Source organism: Propithecus coquereli, unplaced genomic scaffold (assembly GCF_000956105.1).
Source record: "Propithecus coquereli isolate 6110/MARCELLA unplaced genomic scaffold, Pcoq_1.0 Scaffold98, whole genome shotgun sequence".
NCBI classification, from domain to species: Eukaryota; Metazoa; Chordata; class Mammalia; order Primates; family Indriidae; genus Propithecus; species Propithecus coquereli.
The window spans coordinates 6,656,036-6,679,037 of NW_012156173.1; the positions used below are offsets into that span (position 1 = coordinate 6,656,036).

At 45.3% G+C, this 23,002-nt stretch overlaps 2 protein-coding genes across 2 annotated transcripts in view; both read left to right on the forward strand.

Annotated features, from left to right (window-relative positions):
• Positions 1 to 623, forward strand: part of PEX7 (peroxisomal biogenesis factor 7) — a 109,690-nt gene extending 109,067 nt beyond the window's left edge. Inside the window, exon 8 of the mRNA XM_012665177.1 lies at positions 475 to 623. Coding sequence (XP_012520631.1) covers positions 475 to 543 — 69 coding nt within the window. The 3' untranslated portion in view covers positions 544 to 623. The remainder of the gene's footprint in view (positions 1 to 474) is intronic.
• Positions 624 to 6,803: 6,180 nt separating this feature from the next.
• On the forward strand, positions 6,804 to 10,280 carry SLC35D3 (solute carrier family 35, member D3). The gene is made up of 2 exons (XM_012665205.1): positions 6,804 to 7,473; positions 8,513 to 10,280. The coding sequence occupies exons 1-2, from the start codon at positions 7,035 to 7,037 to the stop codon at positions 9,322 to 9,324; spliced, it is 1,251 nt and encodes a 416-aa protein (XP_012520659.1). The 5' UTR covers positions 6,804 to 7,034; the 3' UTR covers positions 9,325 to 10,280.
• The last annotated feature ends 12,722 nt before the right edge of the window (positions 10,281 to 23,002 follow it).

The following is a 23,002-nucleotide window of genomic DNA, read 5'->3' on the forward strand; positions in this document are numbered from 1 at the left end:
CAAGGTTTGGAATCATCTATTGAGGGAGAGTCATCAGTTGCTTCACCAGAGGACAACATTTACTTGCACAGTTATTGACAGCAAAGAAATTAATCAAAACTGGGGGTTCCCTTGGGTAAATTTCAGCCTTTGTAACCATGAAAGTTTGGGAAATAGAGTGCAAATGCCTTTAGTCAAAATATCTGTCTTGCTACTTCATCCTTCATATTACTGCCTACATTTTTCCTTTTCTTCTTTTTATTGTGGAAAATTGCCTTGTAGGCAACCTCAATCAATTGGAAACAATCCCAGAAGTAATATCTTAAAAAGAGAAAATAGACCCTTTATCAGAACTTTATCCCTATGTTTTTCTTACTTAAAAATATGTTTACTAGTGAATGATCTACTATACTCTAAATGATTAGGATTTTGCTGCCAATTTTGAATTTTTGTTCATCTAAATGTGTTTCTTCTTACTTCATTTTTGTTTTATAGGTGGCTGACTGTTCTTGGGATGAAATGATAAAGATATATGATCCTGTTTGTCTTACTGTTCCTGCTTGAAATACACTGTTCTTGTCAGAAACAGAGAATGCTGGCTAAAGAACTACATAACAGCAAATAAATAAACTGTTGAAAACATAGACATTATGCATTTATGTGCTATTCAGATTTCAAGTTTTTGAAATTTACCCTGGAATCAGTTTTGAGGCAGCTGATAAAGACTTTGGCTCACTCTTTAAGTCTGGTACATAAGCCATATTTCTTAAAATCCTAAGGAGTAATTAATGTTATGGTATATCTCATAATATCTATTAAAATGTAGTCTCTGTTGTAAAATATATTAAAATATGAGAAATCTATAGATTATATTCACAGTGATATATTTCATTTTTAATTTATTTCATTTTGATGTAAAATATAATACTGCTGTTGATAAAAATCAAAATAAACTCCATCTCTTGACCATTTATCATTTATGACATTGCCAACAAGGCTGCTTTTTCTACAACATTACATATGTGAATACAACTATATATAACTATATATGTAGATATATCTATGGTTCAATAACAGGTATCAGATATATCTCTAATGTAGATTTAATTTATTCATTTATTTAGTGGTTATTTATTGAGCATCTACCATGTGCCTGACACATAGACTGAATGAGATTCTCTCGACAACTGGTGCCATGCTTTAAGAACATGGAATGCTCTGAGTTAAGAGCTCACATTTTTTTACATTTATTCAAATCGTAGATATTGTACCCATGACTCTTTATTCTCTCTTCCCACTTCTCTACTATCAAAAAATTTTAAAACCCCATTGAGCAAAAAGTCTTAGGTCCTACTACAGCTTCTAGCTCTTGTCCATGAAACTAGCCATAAGTAATGCTATAAACTCTCTTAGCTGTCTCCCTAAGTCTCCTTGAAAAATCTCTAGGTGCTGATGAACTGAAAAAATAAAAATAAAAAAGGTTCACTGAGGGTGGTAGCTCACATGGCAAGAGGATCACTTGAGACCAGAAGTTTGAGACCAGCCTGGGCAACATAGCAAGACCCCACCTCTACAAAAAATAGAAAAATTAGGCGTGATGGCTCACATCTGTAGTCCTAGGTACTTAGGAGGCTGAGGCAGGAGGATTGCTTGAGCCCAGGAGTTCAAGGCTGCAGACAGCTATGATGGCACCACTGTACTCCAGCTTGGGCAACAGTGGAGACCCTGTCACAAAAAAATTAGGTTAAATGGGAAAAATTAATAAACTACTTTGCATAAAATTTGTATTTTATATAACATTAAAATGTGTTATAAATGGCAAAAATTACAAATTCTTAAGTTTTCTAGAATGTTTAAAGAACAAAATATATTTGTAATAATCACAGTAAAAATAAACTAAAATATAGGTGTATTGTCTTACTCATATATGTCTTTGTTACTTGTTCTGGAAAAAAATTAAGACAGCTTAACATATAAAACAAGAGAGCATAAATTAAAAGGTAGAACAAAAGACATAAAGTGGAGCCAGGAGTGGGGCTTGAAAGCACATACCTCAGAGTCCTATAAAGTTGGTTACTAAGTGGGTTGAAGATTTGCTACTAAGGTTTCTAGCCTCCTAAATGGGAAATCTGGCGAGTTACACGATTCAGTGCCTGTGGTCTGGAGGGCACAGACTCTCTTCTAGTGCCAGGCTTGGCCCTTGCATCACGCCTGGCACACAGAAGGTGCTTGATAGATACTTGTTAAATGAATGAATCTCAGGGAAGGTACAACTCTTTTGGTTCTTAGATCAGCAATACTGTTTTCAAGAGGCCCCCTAAAGAGGACACTGCTCAACATAAATGATTTATTGTAATGAACAAGGTGTTCAGCTACATCTTTAGAACTGTCACAATGATTAGTTTCACAGAACTTTTTCTTGTTACTTTCTTCCATTCGATCCAATGCATCACACCAAGGTGCAGTTCAATAAAAGCAGGTCCACAGCGGGTGTTCTCTGTATCAGCAGAAGTTATAATAGACCTTTAAAATACCCAAACCAGATCATACTTAAAATGAAATGAAATTTTTCCCTTTAGAATGAAGGAGATTTTAACAGAATAATCTGTCTTTGGAGCTACAATTGGAAAACTGTAAGGAGCAGAGCTCTCCTGAAAGAATGTGCAAGATTTTTTAATTCTTGGTAGCTCACAAGTTAAGCAGCTTCTGGACTTTGGAGGACAACCAGTCATTCCTTCTGGTTTAGGAAATCAGTATTTGTCTCCTGGCTACCGAGCTCTTAGCTTTCTCTTTGCTTTTGTCCTGCCTGCCTCCCCAAGCTCCTGCACCTGCAGTGACTGAACAGCACTCAAGTGTAGATGAAGGAGGCTGGGCGTGGTGGCTCACTCCTGTAATCCTAGCACTCTGGAAGGCTGAGGAAGGAGGATCCCTTGAGCTCATGAGTTTGAAACCAGCTGGAGCAAGAGTGAGACCCCGTCCCTACTAAAAATACAAAAATTAGCCAGGTGTGGTGCACACCTGTAATCCCAGCTACTCGGGAGGCTGAGGCAGGAGAATCGCTTGAGCCCAGGAGTTTGAGGTTGCTGTGAGCTTAGGCCGATGCCATGGCACTCAGGTGATAGAGCAAGACTCCAAGAGTAGATGAAGGAAGAGGGAACTCACAATCACTGATCTGGGATGAGGGCACTATGTGAGATGCTTTATATATATATTATCCCTTTTAATCTTTATAACATCTCTGCAAGGTGGCCCTCCCTGTTTTCCAGACAAAGAAGCCAAGGTTCTCAGTAGTTTTGATAGCCAGAAAATAATGAAACTGGAATTTGAAGGCTGGAATGACTGACTCCAAACCCATGGTCCTGCTACGTAGCCTCTTTTTCTTAGGAATAACAGAAATTGGCTCACTGAGAAATAGTCGAGAAGTGGATCTCTGGTTACTAGATCCTTATCATTCCTGAGAGAAGTGACAAAATTGAGTTTCCAAGTCTAAAGAGGTAAGAAGCTACCTCTTGAGTCTGGGTTGACCCTACCAACATCCATTATGCCCAGGGAGATCCAGGCTGAGAGCCAGCTGTCCCTTCTGCCTTTGGCTGGCACTTCTTAACTGTATATCTTAGCAATAATTTGCCTCTTCCAAAAATGAACTCTCATTAATTTCTAGCTTACCAGGCCTCTCCTTGGATGTGCTAATCCAGTTTTTCACTTTCATACATATACTGAATACCCCCATATCTGTACCTCCTGCCTTCCCCACCTGGGTTTCCCACAAGCCTTGGCACTCATTTTGTTCCAGGAGCCAGATCACCAGTGACCACCTTGAAGGCTGATTATCACAATATGCTTTTTTTAAAGTAGCAAATTATAGACAAATGTGTATGATATCCTAATTTTATATTTTAAAAGGGGGGAGTTCATGTGTGTATAAATATATATACAAAAAAGATTGAGAGGTTCTACACCAAACAGCAAGCTCTGTGTGGTGGGTTTGGGGATGGTGAACATTGAAGATAGCTTATTCACTTATATATAAAGTGTATTTTCCTTTTATGTACTACAATGATCATGTGTTACTTTTACAATGAAAAAATGATGAAGTAAATAAAAATTTCAAAAAGACCATATCTCCTTCTCCACGAAGCCTTCTCTGCCATCCCTCTCAAGCTGATTTACTTGCCCTCCTGGGCACTCCCCTGTTTCCTGCCACAAGACCCCACTGTTGCATTGGCATTAGCTTCATTGCGTTCCCTCACGCCCACCTGTGAATCCCTAAGGACTGAGGTGAGTCTTTGTGTCCTTTGTGTCCTCTGTGGCTAAGGGACTACCTAGCACAAAATAGTTGCTGTATATGTTTGTTGAATGAATGAACTAAAGGACTCAGTTAATGCCATTAATATTTATTGAGTAGCTCCAGAGATAATGAGCTTGAGTACCTTGGTACCTTGATACCAACAGGTCAAATAGCTAGTTGATGTTCAGATCTACATTCTTGTTCAATTTAACCTTGCTAAACATAGTATTCTCATTTTTTCCCAGTTTTCTTGAGGAGCTTATCTAGTAACTGGTTTTGTGGGAGATGGAGTTAAGATTTCTTTTTTTAAAAAAGCCGTAACAGAAAAGAATTATATGCAATAAAGTGGAGAAAATGTGCTCTGTTTCATGCCACCGTGGGTTTCAAATATTAAGCTAAATTGTCTTTCCTAAATGAGAAGGGTAAGAGAGCTGAATCAGCCCCAAATCTTTTACCTAACGTTAATATCACAAATGGAAGCAATTATAATTGCGAGGCAGAAATGAATCATTCCAAAAGTAGGTCTGTGCAGCCACTTCTTTATAATATTCGCTTAGGATGGCTTAAAGCAGCCATCTTTTAATTGGAATGGTCCCTAGAAGCAGAAATCTGTAATTTGCTGATGTCTTTAAAAAGTTATTTTTCAAAGTTTTTAATCTGAATATATTTTGGGTATACATTTACACCACACACATACACACAATGTGAACTGCTGCCTCAGACTTCATTATTTCCCAAAGGAATAACATCAACTCTTGAAAAACAGTCCCTTAAACAGCCCATAGAGTGTAACCGCAACTTTTAGCAACAAAAACCCAGAAGCTCCCGAGGGAACCGGAAGCACGTGTTTTCAGCGGAACGCTTTCCAGTGTTATTCCTGGAAAGTTGGCACAGTTGGCCATTCACAAACACTTTCCTGAGTGCCCCCCTGTCGGGAACAGGGAGGTGGCTCCACTAGGCGCTCACGCATGAGCTGGTGGACCGGTTGAGACCGAGCTCCCCCACCAAGGTGAGCACTCACGACACAAACAGCTGGCCCAAATGAAGGGCTGCAGTGATACCGCCGATCCCTGATGTATTTTTTCCCCCTGCCGCGGTAAGAATAATCACAATTTCACCACCTGAGCTGAAGTGTCGAGCTCAGCGCAGAGGTGGAACAGGCAAAAAACACAAGAATCGCGAGAGACGAGGATCCCACGTATTAAGGCAATGTGGTGCAGCGTTTAAAGGCGAGGAGTTGCGAGCCCCGTGGCTAAGAGAAGTGAGCGGCCGGGCGGGCAGTGAACGAAAGCGGTGGCGGAGCGCAGCAATCTCGAACTCTGTCCTCCCAGCCCAACCCTAGCCAAGGCCACAAATTGCAAGTATCGAGAAAACACCCCGAGCGAATCCCTCTGCTGCTGCTCATTTAACTGTGGGTCCGTGTGTTACTTTCCAGAGAATTGAATTCTGATCAAAGACTCACCGAAGTCTCGTGCCCGAAAAAAGTAAGAATTTCATTTTTCTCCTAGCGATATGCCAAGCACGCAATTCACTTCTCCTGCGGGGTGAAGGCACACCCTGGCCCGGGGATGTGGTACCCCCGACCCGGTTGTCCTCCCCGAAGCAGCCCACGACGGTCCCACGCACTGACCAGTTTCCTGGGATCCACAGAAAGCTGCACGGAGTCTGCCCGCAGGATGAAGGGCCCCGGGTTCCTGCCCCGGCCGCCCTCCCTCTCCTGGCCCTTCCCCTTGACCCCCCTTCCCCTCCCCTCCCGTCCCTGGGGTAGCGTCGCCCCTGCTCTCCTCCGGAACTGGTAGCGGCTACTCGCACCAGTGACTTCGTTTCTGCTGTTTTGCTTTGTATCTTTGCTTCGCTTCGAAAGTGCACCCCCGCCCCCAGCCTCTGCCGCCCCGCGAGGCCACTGCGCCCCCCGCCAAAGCTCCCCTCGAGCCGCGCGTAACCCCAGGACCCTCCCTGGAAGGCGCGCGGACAGCGGTGCGCACCGCCGGGCGCCAGAAGCGGCAGCCTCCAGGGCCATGAGGTCCTTCATGCGGGCGTCGGCGCCCGGATCCCAAGCATCAGGGGCCCCGCCGCCGCCAACACCGACGGCTTTCGCTGCCCTGGCGGTGCCCGGAGGCACTGGGTGGAAAAACCGCTGCAGCAGGGGGGAAAGGGTGTTGGGGGCGCTGTCACTTGTTGCGACCAATAAATGGTGCTCGATCCTGGAGCGCTGTTGTTTGTAAAATGTTCTTTAGTTGTGCCCCGGATCCCCTCACCCAAGCCCCTCGGCCGGAGGAAGGGGCAAGCGAGAGCAGCGGCTCTGTGGGAGGAGACGGGGGCCGTGCCCGGACAACCCGCCCGAGTGGGCGCCGCATACCCGAGGGGTGCGGGCCCCGGCGCGCCCAGCCGCCCGGCGTCCCTCCGCAGAGCGTCTTCCCTGACTGTGAAGCCGCGCGGGACACGAGCCGTCACGGCTCGTCACCTACTTACAAATCGCTGTCGCTAGGATTCCCGCCACTCCTCTCAGACCGGCCCCCCCACCCTTGCCACTTTTCGGAGTCCCCCGCCCTCGTCACTGTCTCCCTGGAGCTGCGGGGCAGTCGGACGCGGAGTCGCCGAACCGCGAGGACGCCTGGCTGGAGCTGCCCCCTGCAGCCCAGCCGGCGTCCCCTGCCCTTCGCCGCGGCGCTGGGCCGGCGCCCCCGCCGCCCTCGCAGCGCTCCTCGCGCTCGCCTCCCGCAGGGCGCGGAGCTCCGCCACCGCCGGGTGCAGCGGGGCCGGCGCGATGCGGCAGCTGTGCCGGGGCCGCGTGCTGGGCATCTCGGTGGCCATCGCGCACGGGGTCTTCTCGGGCTCCCTCAACATCCTGCTCAAGTTCCTCATCAGCCGCTACCAGTTCTCCTTCCTGACCCTGGTGCAGTGCCTGACCAGCTCCACCGCGGCGCTGAGCCTGGAGCTGCTGCGGCGCCTCGGGCTCATCGCGGTGCCCCCCTTCGGCCTGAGCCTGGCGCGCTCCTTCGCGGGGGTCGCAGTGCTCTCCACGCTGCAGTCCAGCCTCACGCTCTGGTCCCTGCGCGGCCTCAGCCTGCCCATGTACGTGGTCTTCAAGCGCTGCCTGCCCCTGGTCACCATGCTCATCGGCGTCCTGGTGCTCAAGAACGGCGCGCCCTCGCCAGGGGTGCTCGCGGCCGTGCTCATCACCACCTGCGGCGCCGCCCTGGCAGGTGAGCGGGCCCCACGCCGACCCCCAGCCCAGCCCAGCCCACCACGCCGGGCAGAGACCGCGAGGATCACTCAGTGCAACGCCCTCACTTCCAGATGGGGAGACTGAGGCAGAGAGAGGCGGAGAGCTTTGAGAGTGGTCGTTCCGCTCGCGAAACGAAAGCCTTCCCCATTGCTCCTGTCTCCTCCCTGAGACACCCCCCGCCCAGCGTCCTGGCTTCCGACCCCCGCCCCTGCTTCACCTCTTATCGCTCTGCCCGCCGCCCCCGACCCCGGTCGTCCCCCTTCACTCCTTCCTCTGGGAGAGGTAGGAGGGCCGCCCGAGCCTGGCAGCCGGAGTCCTCCAACCCCGGGCCGAGCCGGAAGGAGGGGGGCCGTCAACTTCCTTGGGTCTCCAGGGGCTGGAATGGTTGTGGGGGATGGGGGGCAAAGCTCCAGCTCCCGGGGCTACCCTGGCGTGTCCCGCGCCGCGTGGGGGGCTGCGGGAGCGAGGCAGACCCGGGACTGGGACCCGGGTGCAGGCTGGGCTGGGCAGACTGAGCGAGACCAGAGCCTGGGGAAGCGGGAAACCTTCGCTCAGGGGCACGCCTGGCCAGCTCCGGGTTGGAGGCCACCAGCTGGGGCTCCCTCTCTTCCGTTGCTCCACAGTACGGGGACGGGGTAGAGGCACCACGCGCCTGGGTGACCTCGGTGCCAACTCGGGGAAGCCACAGCACCTACCCCGAGGGCATCTGCGCTTTCTGGAGTCTTTGTTGTAGAGGGAGGAAGACGGGGTGAGGCGGGGACGTGGCAGAAAGGCGCCTCTCCTCGTGCACGGCACGGGGCATTGATTGAGTTGGCTGTCGCATTTTACATGGTAGCCAGCCTAGGCATGGCGAGGCTCTGTTGGTTTCTCAGGAATTCGGTGGGCAGAGCTGGGCGCGAATCCTGCCTACTTTCCAACCCGACGCTTCGCCCCAGTGGATACCCACCCGTGCCAACTGCTGTCCTCTCTCTGTTTCCTTCCCGCCCTGGCTCGGCCGTCCTCGCGGTGCGCTGCAGGAGCCGGCGACCTGACGGGAGACCCCATCGGGTACGTAACGGGCGTGCTGGCGGTGCTGGTGCACGCCGCCTACCTGGTGCTCATCCAGAAGGCGAGCGCAGACACCGAGCACGGGCCGCTCACGGCGCAGTACGTCATTGCCGTCTCCGCCACCCCGCTGCTGGTCGTCTGCTCCTTCGCCAGCACCGACTCCATCCACGCCTGGGCCTTCCCGGGCTGGAAGGACCCGGCCATGGTCTGTATCTTCGTGGCCTGCGTCCTGATCGGCTGCGCCATGAACTTCACCACGCTGCACTGCACCTACATCAACTCGGCCGTGACCACCAGCTTCGTGGGCGTGGTGAAGAGCATCGCCACCATCACAGTGGGCATGGTGGCCTTCAGCGACGTGGAGCCCACCTCTCTGTTCATTGCTGGCGTCGTGGTGAACACCCTGGGCTCCATCATTTACTGCGTGGCCAAATTCGTGGAGACCAGAAAGCAAAGCAAATACGAGGACCTGGAGTCACAGCCCGGTGGAGAGGAGGCGCTGCCAAGCGGAGACCAGATGCCGTTCGTTATGGAGGAGCTGCCCGGGGAGGGAGGAAATGGCCTGTCAGGAGGTGGCGAGGCAGCAGGTGGCCCCGCTCAGCAGAGTGGGCAAGAGGCGAGGGGCAGCCCCGGAGGAGTCCCGCCGGTGGCTAGGAGCTCTGAGGAAGGGAGCAAGAGGTCATTAAAGGATGCTTACCTGGAAGTGTGGAGGTTGGTTAGGGGAACCAAGTATATGAAGAAGGATTATTTGATAGAAAATGAAGAGTTACCCAGTCCTTGAAAAGGAAATGCATGTATGTACATATGTACGTACACTTATTTTGTATGTTAGAAATAACATGTTTCAATGAGGGGCCTTCCAGTTTTATTATTTGAGGAGTGGGAGAGGGAAGCAAAGAAAGAAGCTGAAAGGTACTGACAGAGAGCGACAGAATTAGCACCTGTGTGAATTATTAAGCGTGACTGCCTGAGGCATCGTAGACAAAAGAATGTGAAGGTGCTTAATAAAGTCAGGCAACGGTTTCTGCTTCAGACTCCTGGCACATTTATTTTTTTGTCATTATAACCACAACCAAATATCTGCATGTACCAAGAGTCCCTAAACTACCCCCTCCAAAGATGGAGTGTAGAAATGATGACAGCACTTGATAAGTTCAAACATCCAGGGGCACATTTTTGATGATAGTTAGAACTACAGTTTTTATCGACAGTTGGCAAAGAGTGCATTGTTGAAATGACATATATAAATATACTCAATTGATGTTTACTGTTTATAGTCATCTGAAATGTTTACTCTAATTTTTCTTGTTTTTTTAAAATAAGTGCTCCATTATTCTATTATATATTGGTAGAAAATGTTAAAGCTATTTTGAAAAATATGAGTTCTTAGCTTTATGAAGTCTAAAGTTTGCTTTTAGTAATTATAAAAATATTCTAAAAGTTGTTTTGGTTCATTGCTTTGTAATATTTATTATTGAATGCCATGACCTTTCCTAAAACCAGTTTTACTGTGTCCAATATTCTTTCAAGCAAATGCTATGGCTGAAATATAATTCAGGATTAACTAAAGCCCAGCCAGACGAGGGGCCATCCTGTTAAACAACCCTTTCCAGTCGCACTGCACATCCCAAACCGTGTTACCAAACCATGTTACAAAAAGAGCAACCGCTATAGTCACATTATGATATTTTTCTATCTTAAATTTGTCAAAATAAAGTATAAGTCTATCTATTAAAAGATACATTGTTAGAAATTTATTTTAGACACATTTATGTTCTGTTGTCACTATATGGTTTGCTTTTGCCTTCATCGTGTGATATATAGTGTCTAGTATGTAGGGTCCGTGCCATTGGGAATTTCCGAAACTAACAAGGCAATTTGGTTTAAAACAAAACCAACAAAAATAAAAACATATTCTCTAGTGTAGAAAACTGTTACAAAGTAAGATAAAATACCGCCTTACACTGAGGTATGCTGTGAAAGCCATCCACGCCAGACTTCAGTTAACATGGAGTTTGAAAAGTAATAAACAGTAGAGTCCACCAAGGTGGACTCCTGGCAGGAGAGGTACTTTGAGAGTGAGGACAGGTTTGCGAGCATGTTTCTGAGGTTCTCAGGTGGTATTAATAGCATCTTATATTTTCCTTTCCTTTCCAAAAATCAAAGCAAAACAAAAAGCAAAAGCAATAATGAAGTTTCAGCTCCATCACCACAAGCGGGTGAGCAAGTGTAATTGTGATTTGTGATTGGTCCTTGTTTGCTGGTTTTCATGGGCAACTGATTGGTTGCATAGTTAGCTCCACAAGCCATTTAAGATGCAGGAGCCCTCCTATGCTGCAGTTAGAAATGGTTTGCCTGGGTTATAATGACTTCTTTAAAAATAAGCATTAATTTTAATGTCAACATACCAGAGGGCAACATCCTGTTGCAACTGTGTGAAGCTGAGAATTAATGACAATCAGCAAAGATGAATGAAGTATATGCTTTCTGTTAATATCACTGCCATATAAATGGAAGGAATGATTGTTTTTCACTGAAAAAAATTCCCCTTTGGTTAAAATGTCAGCTTGCATTTATAGCAAAAAGATGAATTCTTTCCTGTCAACAAACTTGTAGAGTCACTGTATTTGAATTCTCCAGATAAACAGAACTCACAAGAGAGAGATTTTAAGGAATTGGTGTTCATGAGGGCAGTGTGAAATGTGTAGAGCAGGCTGGCAGATGGAAAACACAGGCAGAGTTTCTACATTGCAGTCCCGAGGCAGAATTGCATCCTCTTCTGGAAACCTCAGTCTTTGCTCTTGAGGCATTCAACTGATTGGATGAGGCCCACCCATGTTATCGAGGACAATCTACTTTACACAAAGTCTACTAATTGTAAATATCATTCACATCTTACAAATGTCTTCACAGCAACAACTAGATTGCTATCTGACCAAATAGCTGGGTACCACAGCATAGACAAGTTGACGCATAAAAGTAACCATCATGGACACCTATGGTGGGAGGCCATGATTCAAGCGGAGGGGAACATGATAGGATAAGAAAAACTCAGAAGATTTAAAGTGGAACTTCTGTCACTCATTTGCTTTGGGGCAAAGCTTGGGAGTCTCTACATGGAGCAAGAAAGTAAGTCATAGGACAGGGCAGGCTGTGAGGAGGTACATGGAGCACAAGCTCAGAAGGCAAAAGCAGTTGGCAGCCCTTGTCTGGCTTCTAAATCCTTCCTCCACTGTTGGCAGCACTTGAACCCATCCACAGACTCAGGTCCACCCTGACTTTCAGCTCCAGTGAGGTCTTGCATCAGGAGGGAAGGAAGCTTCTGTGGAGCCCCAGGACATCGCTGTGGGTGGGACTCCACTGGAAGTCACTCGCCACTATTGCTTGACCGACTCAATTTTTGTACCCCATTCTGACAACTTGGATTCTCCCTTCGTTCTGAGATTACACCCCCACCTTGTGCCCACCTGGGTTCCTGCCTTGACAATCTGTTCCTACATCAGTTCTTCATGGTTGAAGCCCTGCCTCATACTCACCTGTCAGTTCTCAGCTAGAATCAGTCTCCAAAACACAGCATGATGTCAGATGACTTTCTCAACACCACCCCTGTTGCTGGCCCCCTCCCCATAAATGCTGTCCAGCCTTTTGTTATTAATTGAGGCATAGATGAATCTGAAACACTGGGACAATGATTGCCTAGAGGACGTGTGCATGTTTCAGGGATGGGTGAGCTGAGCTGAGCAGTGACCTATACTCCTGCAAGACCAGCAGTCCTACAAAAGCAGTCACTTCTTGTCAGACGGTCTAACGGTCTAACTAATAGCAACACTTCAGGAAGACAAAACTGGGTGAAACTCCTAAGTCCTTAACTGACCAAAGACTTTTTTGCATTTCAGTTTAGGAATTTTTTATTCATCTATCTTCAAGCTCACTGATTCTTTCTCTGGCTGTGTCCAGTCTGTTGGTGAGCCCATCAAAGGAATTCTTCATTTCTGTAACAGTGGTTTTTTTCTTTCTTTTAACTTCTAGCATTTCTTTCATTCTTTCTTAGAGTTTCCACCTCTCTGTTTACATTACCCACCTGCTCTTGCATGTTGTCTACTTTTCCTATTAGAGCCCTTAACATACAGATCATAGTTATTTTAAATTTCCTGTCTGATTATTCCAAAGCCTGGATCATATCTGAGTCTAGTTCTGACACCTGCTTTGCCTCTTCAGACATGTTCTTTTCTTTGCCTATATAGCATGCCATATATATATATACACACATTGTTGAAAGCCAGATGATGTATTAGATAATAGAAACTAAGACAAATAGGTTAGTGTGAGGTTTCATGTTAATCTGGCTAGAAGTTGGGCTGTTTAATGTTTGCTGCAACTATAGGTGCCAGAGGCTGCAAATTTCTCTAGTGTCTTTGTTCGTGTCTCCCTGTTCTTAGGCTTCCCTAAGAACTGCTCCCTACATAGAGTCGGGCACATTGCCACTCTTTCAGCTTTAATCCACTGTTATTAAACTGGAGCCATTTTGGTGTGGTGGTAAAGTGTGGCGGAGGGGAAGTGTTTGCAATCTCATTAAATCTCAGCCTTTTAGTGTCTCCCTGGGCTGTGTCCTTCACGAATGTTTCTTAGGTGTTTTTTTTTTTACTGCCCTTAGATGAAGCAGAAAGGTTTGAGGGGCGTAGAGTGGGAGAAATGCCCTTCTGCCAGCTGGGATAAGGTTCCGTTATTGCCTCTGAGAGTGGGTCTTTGTTACAGAGAAGCTCTGGGAATATATCACAGTGATTACTCTTACCCCTGTCATAGGGCAAAGGAATTTTTCTCAGCTCTTCATCACTTGTGGGGTTTCTGGAGGTCAAACCCGTGAAAATGTGGGTACCCTCTTAAGACTGTGACCCCCATGAATTTCTCACTCTTGATAGTTCATATTCAGCCTCCAGACGTTTATCAAAATTACCATTTGTTTCTACCAATTTATAGCTCCCGTGGCTTCTGCTCCAGGTAAGGAGATCTTAGCTGTAGGTTTCTGGATTCTCAGGGGTGGCAGCTTGCCCCGTGAACTCAGTTCTCTGATGGAGCCAAGAAAAATCACTGATTTTCAGTTTGTTCATCTTTTTTCTTGCTGTAAGGATGGGATTAACAACTTCCATGCTCTTCACATGTTGGAGCTGAAACCAGAAGTCCTGGGTGAAGACTTTTGAAAAGTCTGTTCAATTTCTGTAATAATGGAAGTTGTGAAGGAAAGCTAGACATTCCTAAGGAAGGTTCCAAGAGAAGCAAAAGCACCCATAGCTCCTGGCCCTTCTTGTAACCCCTGCTCTCCCACATCACCTGTTAAGCATTACCCACTCAGCTGTGATTATACGTGCGTGCGGGGTGGGTACCATTCAAATCCAAGTGCAATGTGAGCACGAGTGAATGCGTATTCAGATTGGTGTGCCATGGCAGTTGTAAGTAGTATCGATTCTCCCTTCTCCTTCTTGGGGTGCTTCGCTTCTGCGTGACATAAGTCTCTCCCACTTCTGGATTTTCTCTTACCATGTTTCAACTACCTGCTATGACACCTGTAATTTTTTTAATTAATTTTTTTTAAAGACAGGGTCTTGCTATGTTGCCAAGTTGGACTCGAACTTTTGGGCTCAAGTGAGCCTCCCCTCCCAGCCTCCCCAGTAGTTGGGACTATAGGCACAGGCCACCGTGCCCAGCTAACACCTGTTATTTTCATGTTAACCCCCCAGTGATGACTGCCAGCCTGACCCTTCTGTTGCCTTAGTCTCTAGACACTGTGTTAGGTCTGCCAGGCTGGACTTCATGACAGCACCTACTGAAACTGTACCATCGCCCTGGCCACATGCATAACAAGTACTTCTAATTCTGGATATACTTCTTGCCCTGTCTATCTTGTCCTGTTCCTGCGACAAAACAGCAGGGTTTGGAAGAGAGCCTATGAGCTAAACAGAGTATAACAGAACAGCAGGACACACAACCAGCAAAATGGAATCCCACGCTTCTCCTGGGAAACCATCCCTTTCCCACTTTGAGCTCATGTGGTTCAGATGGTGTTGACTTCACCCCTCCACCCTCAGGATGTGACTCTAGCCAATTTAGTCAAAGGCTTTCCTCCCCTGGGCTACCAAGGTTAGTTCAGTGATGGTCTTGGGACCTGGTCAGAGCCAATGAGGTGCAAGGATATTTTTGGCAAGACTTAAGTTGCATATTTTTTTCTCACTGGATTTGAACCTGGAAAGATGGAGTAGGGTAGGGCAGATGTGCTGTTGCCCTCTTGCCACCAAGAAAAGATGTATTAATAGTAGAAAGGAAACCAAACCGAGAGGTGGACCAGGGAAAGAGCAGGAGGGAGAGAGAGGGAGCGGGGAGGGAGAGAGAGAGAGACTGACTGAGTCTTGGTTATCTTTCTTGGCCCTGATGTTAAGCTGACTTTCATCTTGAGTTTGCACTGCCCCTCAGATTGTCGGTTACATAAAACAAAGCCCTTTGTTATTGTTGTTATTTGCTTAAGCCATTTTGAATTGGGATTTCTGCCACTTGCAACCCAAAGAGTCCCAAGTGACACAAACACAAATAAAAGATTCTCATCCAGCAGGGTGAGGTGCAGGACCAAAAGAGGGTTACTGTTTGTTTATTTCTTTTTAGTTTTGATTTTCACCACGCAAGCTGGCTCCCTGTTCTCTCTTACACCCACCTAGGGATTAGATACGCCTCCCTGGTCTCTTGCAAATTACCATCTAGCATGTATCACCCATAGTCTTAACCAACCCATGGTTTTACCTACTCTCTTTCCGGTCTATTTATAAGTCAGTTGATTCCTACATTCATGCTTCACAAATTCACTGGGATTGGGGGATGCCATGAATTGCATGCTACTATATATAGTAACACTTAAAGCTTATTATTATTGTGCTTGCTATTGCTAGGTGCAATTCTAAGTGTTTTACATGTATTAATTCATTTCATTCTCACAACATTCCTATAGGTTGCCATTGATATTATTCCGATCATACTAGGGGTAAACTGAGACATGAGGAGGCTGAGTAACTTGCCCTACATCTCATAGCTAGTACCTTGTGGGCTTGGGATTTGGCGTGATCCCAGGCAGTTTGGCTCCAGTGCCCGTATGTTTCCCCATAGTGCTATTCTGCCTCTCCATGAGAAGCATTCGGTCTGACGTCATGAAGCTGGAGAGGGTGTCAGTGGTGAAGGGTAGTTCCAGTGTTTGTTAGTTGCACAACTCCATGAGGACCCAGGCTCTATCCCTCACTCCTCACTTCTTCCAGCTGTGCTCAGAAGGGAAGAGGTTACACCATTATTTATAGAAGCAACCCATGTGTATGTGTGTACATGTGTGTGTGTGTGTGTGTGTGTGTGTGTGTGTGTAGTTTTACTGTTTCTGAGAGCTAAGATACTGAGAGAGGGGTTGAGGTACCATAAAAAGCGGAGTTAGAGAAAGGGCTCAATTGCTATTATAGCCACATATCCCCAGCTAGCCAAACTTTTGGGTCAATATCTCCCTTAATATTCAAATAACATAACTTACTTCTTCACCCTATATAACCTTGGAAAGTACAGACCTTTGCTAGTATTTCTAAGTATTCAGTGAGCAACCCCCTCCACCCCCACCATCATTGTTCCACGCTGCTGGTTACTTCCTGCTCCAGGCTGAAAAAAACCTAGCTTTACTGAAATATAATTTAGATCCCATAAAATCCTCCCATTTTAAATGTACAATTAATGGTCCTTATGGCTTCTTCTAGTCATCTATCTTTAAAAACAAAATTAATGGTCTTTAGTATACTTACAGAGTTGTGCAACCATCACCACTGTCTAATTTTAGAACATTTTCATCACCTCCAAAATAAATCCTAAACCTGTTAGAAGTCATTCCCCATTTCTCCCCAATCCCCAGCCCCTGGCAATCACTAATCCATTTCGTCTCCATGGATTTGCCTATTTGGACTGATAATTTCATGCTATCCCGAAATTGCATTTTCAGACTGCTCTTCCTAACCTACTCCTGCACTTCCTTTTTCACTCAAGACGCTGCTGATCCAAAGCTAGCACTGGGATGCAGTTGTCAAGATTTACTGAACACTTGAGCCATCTATTATAAGGACATCTCAAGGTAGAAAAAGAAAACATGGAAGTCAACATCAGAAGTCCTGCTCTTGGAGTTTCTGAGTGGTCTTCTCTAAATCAGAACAGACCCCTTTCTCATTGTTACCTTTACCCTGAACTCAAGCCCCTCCCCCTGACTCCATTCCTCCTTTTCTCAATATTTTTTCCAAGAAGGAACCAGAAAGGCTGTAACAGTGTTCTCTAAAACAAAAGAGCAGACATTGTCCAATATAATTCTTCATCACTTCCCAGAATGTGAAAAAGTCATTGTTATTAAAATATCACCCCTTTTCTATCCCACTGTATAAAACTCATAAGGAAAGTTATCCTGGAAAATTTTACAACTAATACCAAGTTGGTTGTCTGCCCACAATTACCCTCTCCACCGCCACCACCAATTCTTTGCACACAGAACTCTAAATTTGTTCCCGTGCAAGCAGTAATGTGCTCAGGGAAGGTGGGCCATCCGCCCAGTGGATGAATCGTCATTTTCTAAACCAACCATGGTGGACGAATATCTCTTCACCAGGGACTGATTTAGGGTGGGCCCGGGGCCCAGCCCTCCTGGCTGAGATGCATGGGTGAGTGTTCTGGGACAGGGTTCTGGAAAGTTCTTTTCTACGTAAGAAGAAACTCCTTAGAAGAAACTCCCTATATCCTGTCTGTGGATGCAGTTGGTGAGGCTGTGATGTCTGACACCGTAGTAGTCATTTTGCTGCCATGAGGGGGTGATCCCCGGAGGAGCCAACAGCGCAGGGAAAGAGCCTGGCTCCCCAGAGCCTTCATTGTGCTGCTGAATGAACAACCCTGGAACTGTGGACTTCCAGACTTCTTGTTAGATGAGAGAATATGTTCCTGCTTTAAAGTCATTTTTAGTTGGGCGTTTTTTTCTTTCCATTGAAAATTTCCTAACTGATATCATCTAAATTTGGTAATTTAGCTTCAAAAAGAAAATGTGGCTGAAAAGCAACACCAGTTCCATTGCCACACCAGTTTTCGTCCTTCCATCCATCCTATCCATTATTTATTCATTGATTCAACAAACATTTGTTAAGTACATGTTATATACCAATTTCTGAACAGTTTGTTTCTGTGGTTTCCTTTTAATATCTCTTTACAGCAAATGTAAGTAGTGATTTTATATACCTGAAAGAGTACTTCCGAAAGCACTGGTTTAAGGTTAACGTTAGTCAAACACTCTTTGAAAGGGCAACACAAACTCTGAGGCTTATCTTCTGAAGTTTATCTGAAAGACCAGGCTGGATAATGTTTCCCATATTCACCAAAAGTTTAAAAAAGGAACAGAAATCCTACAAAAAATGGGCAAAAGATATGAATAGAAAGTTTTTATCAAAGGAATCAAATGGCTTTTATACACATGAAAAGATTCTTAACCTCATTTATTTATCTATTACATTAAAAATATTTTTTGAGACAGAGTCTTGCTCACCCGGGCTAGAGTGTCATGGCATCGGCCTACCTCACAGCAACCTCAAACTCCTGGGCTCAAGCGATCCTCCTGCCTCAGTCTCCTGAGTAGCTGGGACTACAGGCACGCACCATCACACCTGGCTACTTTTTCTATTTTTAGTAGAGATAGCGTCTCACTCTTGCTCACACTGGTCTTGAACTCCTGAGCTCAAGGGATCGTCCCACCTTGGCCTCCCAGAGTGCTAGGATTACAGGCGTGAGCCACGGCAGCCAGCCTTAACCTCATTTAAAATAGGAAAAAAGCAAATTAAACTACAATGAAAACTGCCATGTCAGAGAGGTTGCAGGAACTGGACACTCACTGGTTGCACATGAGAGGGCATGCGCGTATGACATTTGCAGGAAAAAAATCGATAACAAACCTGGCTGGGTGTATTGCTCATACCTGCAGTCCCAGCTACTGGGGAGGCTAAAGCAGGAAGATCCCTTGAGCGTAGGAGTTCAAGGTCACAGTGAGCTATGATGGGGCCACTGCACTCCAACGTGGGTGACAAAGTGAGACCCTGTCTCTAAAAAAGAAAAAAATGATAACAAACAATGTACCTATTATTTGGTCCAGTGATTGATTATCTGAGAAATAATTGCACATTAGTGGCTGGGCACAGTGGCTCACACCTATAATCCTAGCACTATGGGAGGCTGAGGGTGGATCGCATGAGGTCAGGAGTTCAAGACCAGCCTCAGCAAGAGCGGGGCAACTAAAAATACAAAAAATTAGCCAAGTATGGTTGCATGCACCTGTAGTCCCAGCTGCATGGGAGGCTGAGGCAGGAGGATCGCTTGAGCCCAAGAGTCTGAGGTTGCTGTGAGCTAGGCTGATGCCATGGCACTCTAGCTCAGGCAACAGAGTGAGACTCTGTATCAAAAAAAAAAGAAAAAAAAATTGCACGTGAGCAAAGGAATAAATGTACAAAGACTAAGCCATTGTTTGCAGAGCAAAAATCATAAAAATCCTAAATTTCTATTTAAAAGGTACAGGTTAAATAGTTTATGATGTAGCCAAACAATAGAATACCTGCAGCCTTTTACGGACAACATTCTGTTTGGGGATGATATCCAAGATATGTTAAGGAAAAGAGTGTGGTATAGAAAAGTGTGTATTTTATGCTACCTTGTGTCTACAAAAAGGGATGACATGCTTTTGCATGCATAAATTATCTCTGGAAGACTACACAAGAAATTGGCAATAATGGTTGCCATGGGGAAAGGGAATTTGGTGGCTGTAATACAGGGGTCAGAGGGACACATTATGTACCTTCTGGTGCCTTTTGGATTTTGTGCCTTGTAAATTATCTACTCAAAATCAAAATAGTGATTTAAAAAGATGCCTACATTCTATTATGAGAAGAACAAAGCCTGTTTCTCTCCCAAATTTCCCTTCCATGGGTTCTTGATAAAATATTGGTGCTTGTTTGCTGCTGTCAAATATAAATGACAACCTGGCTGGGTGCAGTGGCTCATGCCTATAATCCCAGTGACTTGGGAGGCTGAGGCAGGAGAATCACTTGAGCCCAGGAGTTTGAGGCTGCACGAGCTATGATTGCGACACTGTACTCCAGCATGGGCGGCAGAGGGAGAACTCTTCAGTTCTGGATTGTGCTGTGCTTTGGCTGGGTACCTACCTGGCTGCCAACCACAGACCACTCCCCCAGGTCTCCCTGCGGCTGGCTGCAGCCACATGGCTAATCTCGCCAAGGGAAAGTGAATGGAAGGAATGTGGGCAACGTCCTATCGCTTGTTTAAAAGAAACTTGCTTGCTGAGGAAAAAGTTTTGTAGATAGTAGCGGTGGTTGTACAGCCTAGTGAATGTAATTAGTGCCACTGGATTGTATGCTTCGAAATGGTTAAAATGGCAAATTTTATGTTACATATATTTTACCACAATTTAAAATGCTAACAATGTGATATGCCAAAATGCATTGATTTGTACACTTCAAATGGGTGAATTGCATGGTATGTGAATTATGTCTTAACAAAGCCACCTAAAAAAAAAAAGAGAGACACCTCCTTGTCCTTCCTTTCTTTCTAGTCCATGGCTTAACTGTGGCTGTGGCACGGTGGGCCCAGCCATGACAAAGCCCTAGGGGACATCAGAGCACAGACAGAAGAAAACAGGGCCCTGAATAGTCCTGCAAACAAGGCTTTCTGCCATCCTGCAGCCACCCCTACTTTCAGGCTATTGTGAGACAAAGTGTACTTTTGTGTGTTGAGCTTTTGTGTTTAGGATTCTCTTTAGTCCAGCAGTGTAGCCAGTATTCTAACAAATCCACTGTCCCCTCACCTCGCACAGTAAGCGAGACAATGACTTTGGAAAACAGGAGTCAGTAATCGAGGGCTTCTGCCCTCTTTTTCTTCCCTCCCTCATCCTGACTGCCCCTCAGCTCCTAACAAGGATTCCACACTCCCCGCACCCTCTACATAATTTTGCTTTTAATTTACTGAGCTGCTGAAGGCATAGTACTGCATATAAGGGTAAGCTACAACTATTGGATTTTTTTCACTGATTTCATTAACAGCTGATAGTTTTGTTGAGTACTGTATACTGTATACTGCATACGCTACAGGATAACTCAAATAAGAATTAGTTCATGGTTTATGCCAACATAGAGTCAATTCAATACATTACGTGTGTTCAAAAAAGCCATCAGAGTCATGTCTACTTGTCATTTATTCCCTTTATCTCATCATCCAAAAGATTTTAGAACATGAAAGCAAAAGGATAGAAACCATCATTGTTCTCAAATCTCTCCGTTGTTGCAAACTAATTTGTTAGATCTTCTAAGCTTGCAAGAACCTAACAATGGATTAACCTCAGCGATACATTTCGAAAATAATCCATAAAACAAACTCGATGCCACAGAAAAAACAATTACTTATTAGTAAAGAGCACGTCTTTGGTTTTAGCCCTTCTCATGATATTATTCCAAACTTGTTTGATCCATCTGCCTTTGGATCAACCTTCTCCTTTGGTGTGATGGAAGAGAGAAAGTTTGATTCTAATCATTTGCCAAATAACCACGTTGAAAAAAATATAAAAATCCATTCATCTCTTTGTTTTTTGTACTTGCTGCAGAGCACCAAATTTAGGGATATTGGGAGAGTGGACCGCATCTGTTGCTTTATATTTGGTTACTTGGTGTCACGTAGACTCTGTGTTTGTGTGTGTGCGCAAGTGCACGCACATGCTGTTGGTCTTGGGGCTGGCTTTCTAGACAATCATGGTGTGATTAGAATGCTAATCCATTGTGTTATTTAATATAACACTGCCAGTTGTAAATCTCTGCTATGTACCACCCCTGCCTTGGATTAGTGGGAATTAACATAGATCATAACTGAAAAGCAAAAGCCCTGCCTGTATGTAGGGTGCTTCCACACTGATTGCCCAACTCTCCGGAGGGCTACTATTCTTTCTCATCAATAATTGCTGTGCCCAGTTAGCCTTAAAACAGTCCATAACAAGCAACCCATTTCAAATGGTTAGTTTCCGTTTTTCCTTAAAGAATAATGCTCAATTTTCAGATGAATTGGGTAGGCAAAGAGGGAAAAGTTTTATGTTTTGCAATTCGCCTAGTGGCTGTCTTCCAAAATTTGCAATACATTTTATAAGCATTATTACTTACTTGGTAAGCGGCCGTTTCTGTAGGCACTTACAGTCATTGCAATGGTATAAAGGGAAATTCACTTCGCTTAATATTACCTAAGCCTTCCAGAGCACTGCTGTAGTCATAGGATGGCACTGCCTTTTCATTTTCTGAATGATTTTGGAAACAAATATTGTTCTCTTTAATTCCATACCTATACGGAGAGATGATTATAGAAAGGGAGGCAGAGGCCAGACAGAACACCTCATAAAGTAGGCATTCCTGCTGTCTTATCTGCTCCAGTACTTCCTGGTGCCCAATTTTGTGCCGGGAACTAGGTTTAGCACCCAATAAATATTGGTTGACTGACTGACAAAAGAAATCAAAGCCAAGCAATCAAAGCAGAACTCAAGTTTTCTTATTCAATTGGAAACTATAGTGGATTGTAAGCTCCTTTTAAGATGGATTGATAGGTAAACCTGAATTGCCTATAGCCGTTCTTGGAAAATCAAATGCCATAAATTGAATCTGCTGGATAAGGAACAGGCTGGGTAGTGTCTGCCTGAAAGGCAGAGGAGCAGGAAGGCTTGGTGCATGTGTTTGGAGGTCTGCTCAGCCAGAAGTGCCCTCACCCAGCACTCCTGGTTCCCTGGGGCTTCCTGCAGGCAAGTTTTAGGAGACTTGCCCTGGCCCAATCCAATAAAAACATTCATAAAGATTTTTTTTTTGGCTAGGATGCTTGTCTTGAAAAATAATATAGAACATTTTTAACAATTCAAACAGGGAAGGTAGAAATAGGTCAGACAAAAAATGAAGGGTGAAGTTGTCCTGGCCTTTCTTTAATCTTTTGAACAGTGTTTGAAATAGCTCTTGGCAGATGAAATTTGTTCTGTATTTTGGAGTTAATATCTGTGCCAGGATTTCTGTCATTCCTCTGGGGGTGGTAATCGATACAACTAATAAATAGCAAATGACTAGACTGAGCCCACTGGAGGCCAGCAGTCTCCCTAACAGGGCCTTACAGCAGGAGATCCACTGGGAAATGGGTCGGTCACGTCCAAGTTCGGAGAAATGTGGGTCTTAACAGAGCAGTTAGCAGCTACTAAGTTAGTGCTGAGTATCTTAGTGGAGCTAAGCAATGTCTAAGGAAGATGATAAAGAAAAAGAGATAGCAAGAAAGTAAACCAAATGAGTGAGGGAAGTAGAAGCCATAGAAGAGGGTGAACGAGTAGAAAACAGTGGAGCCTTTTTTAACAG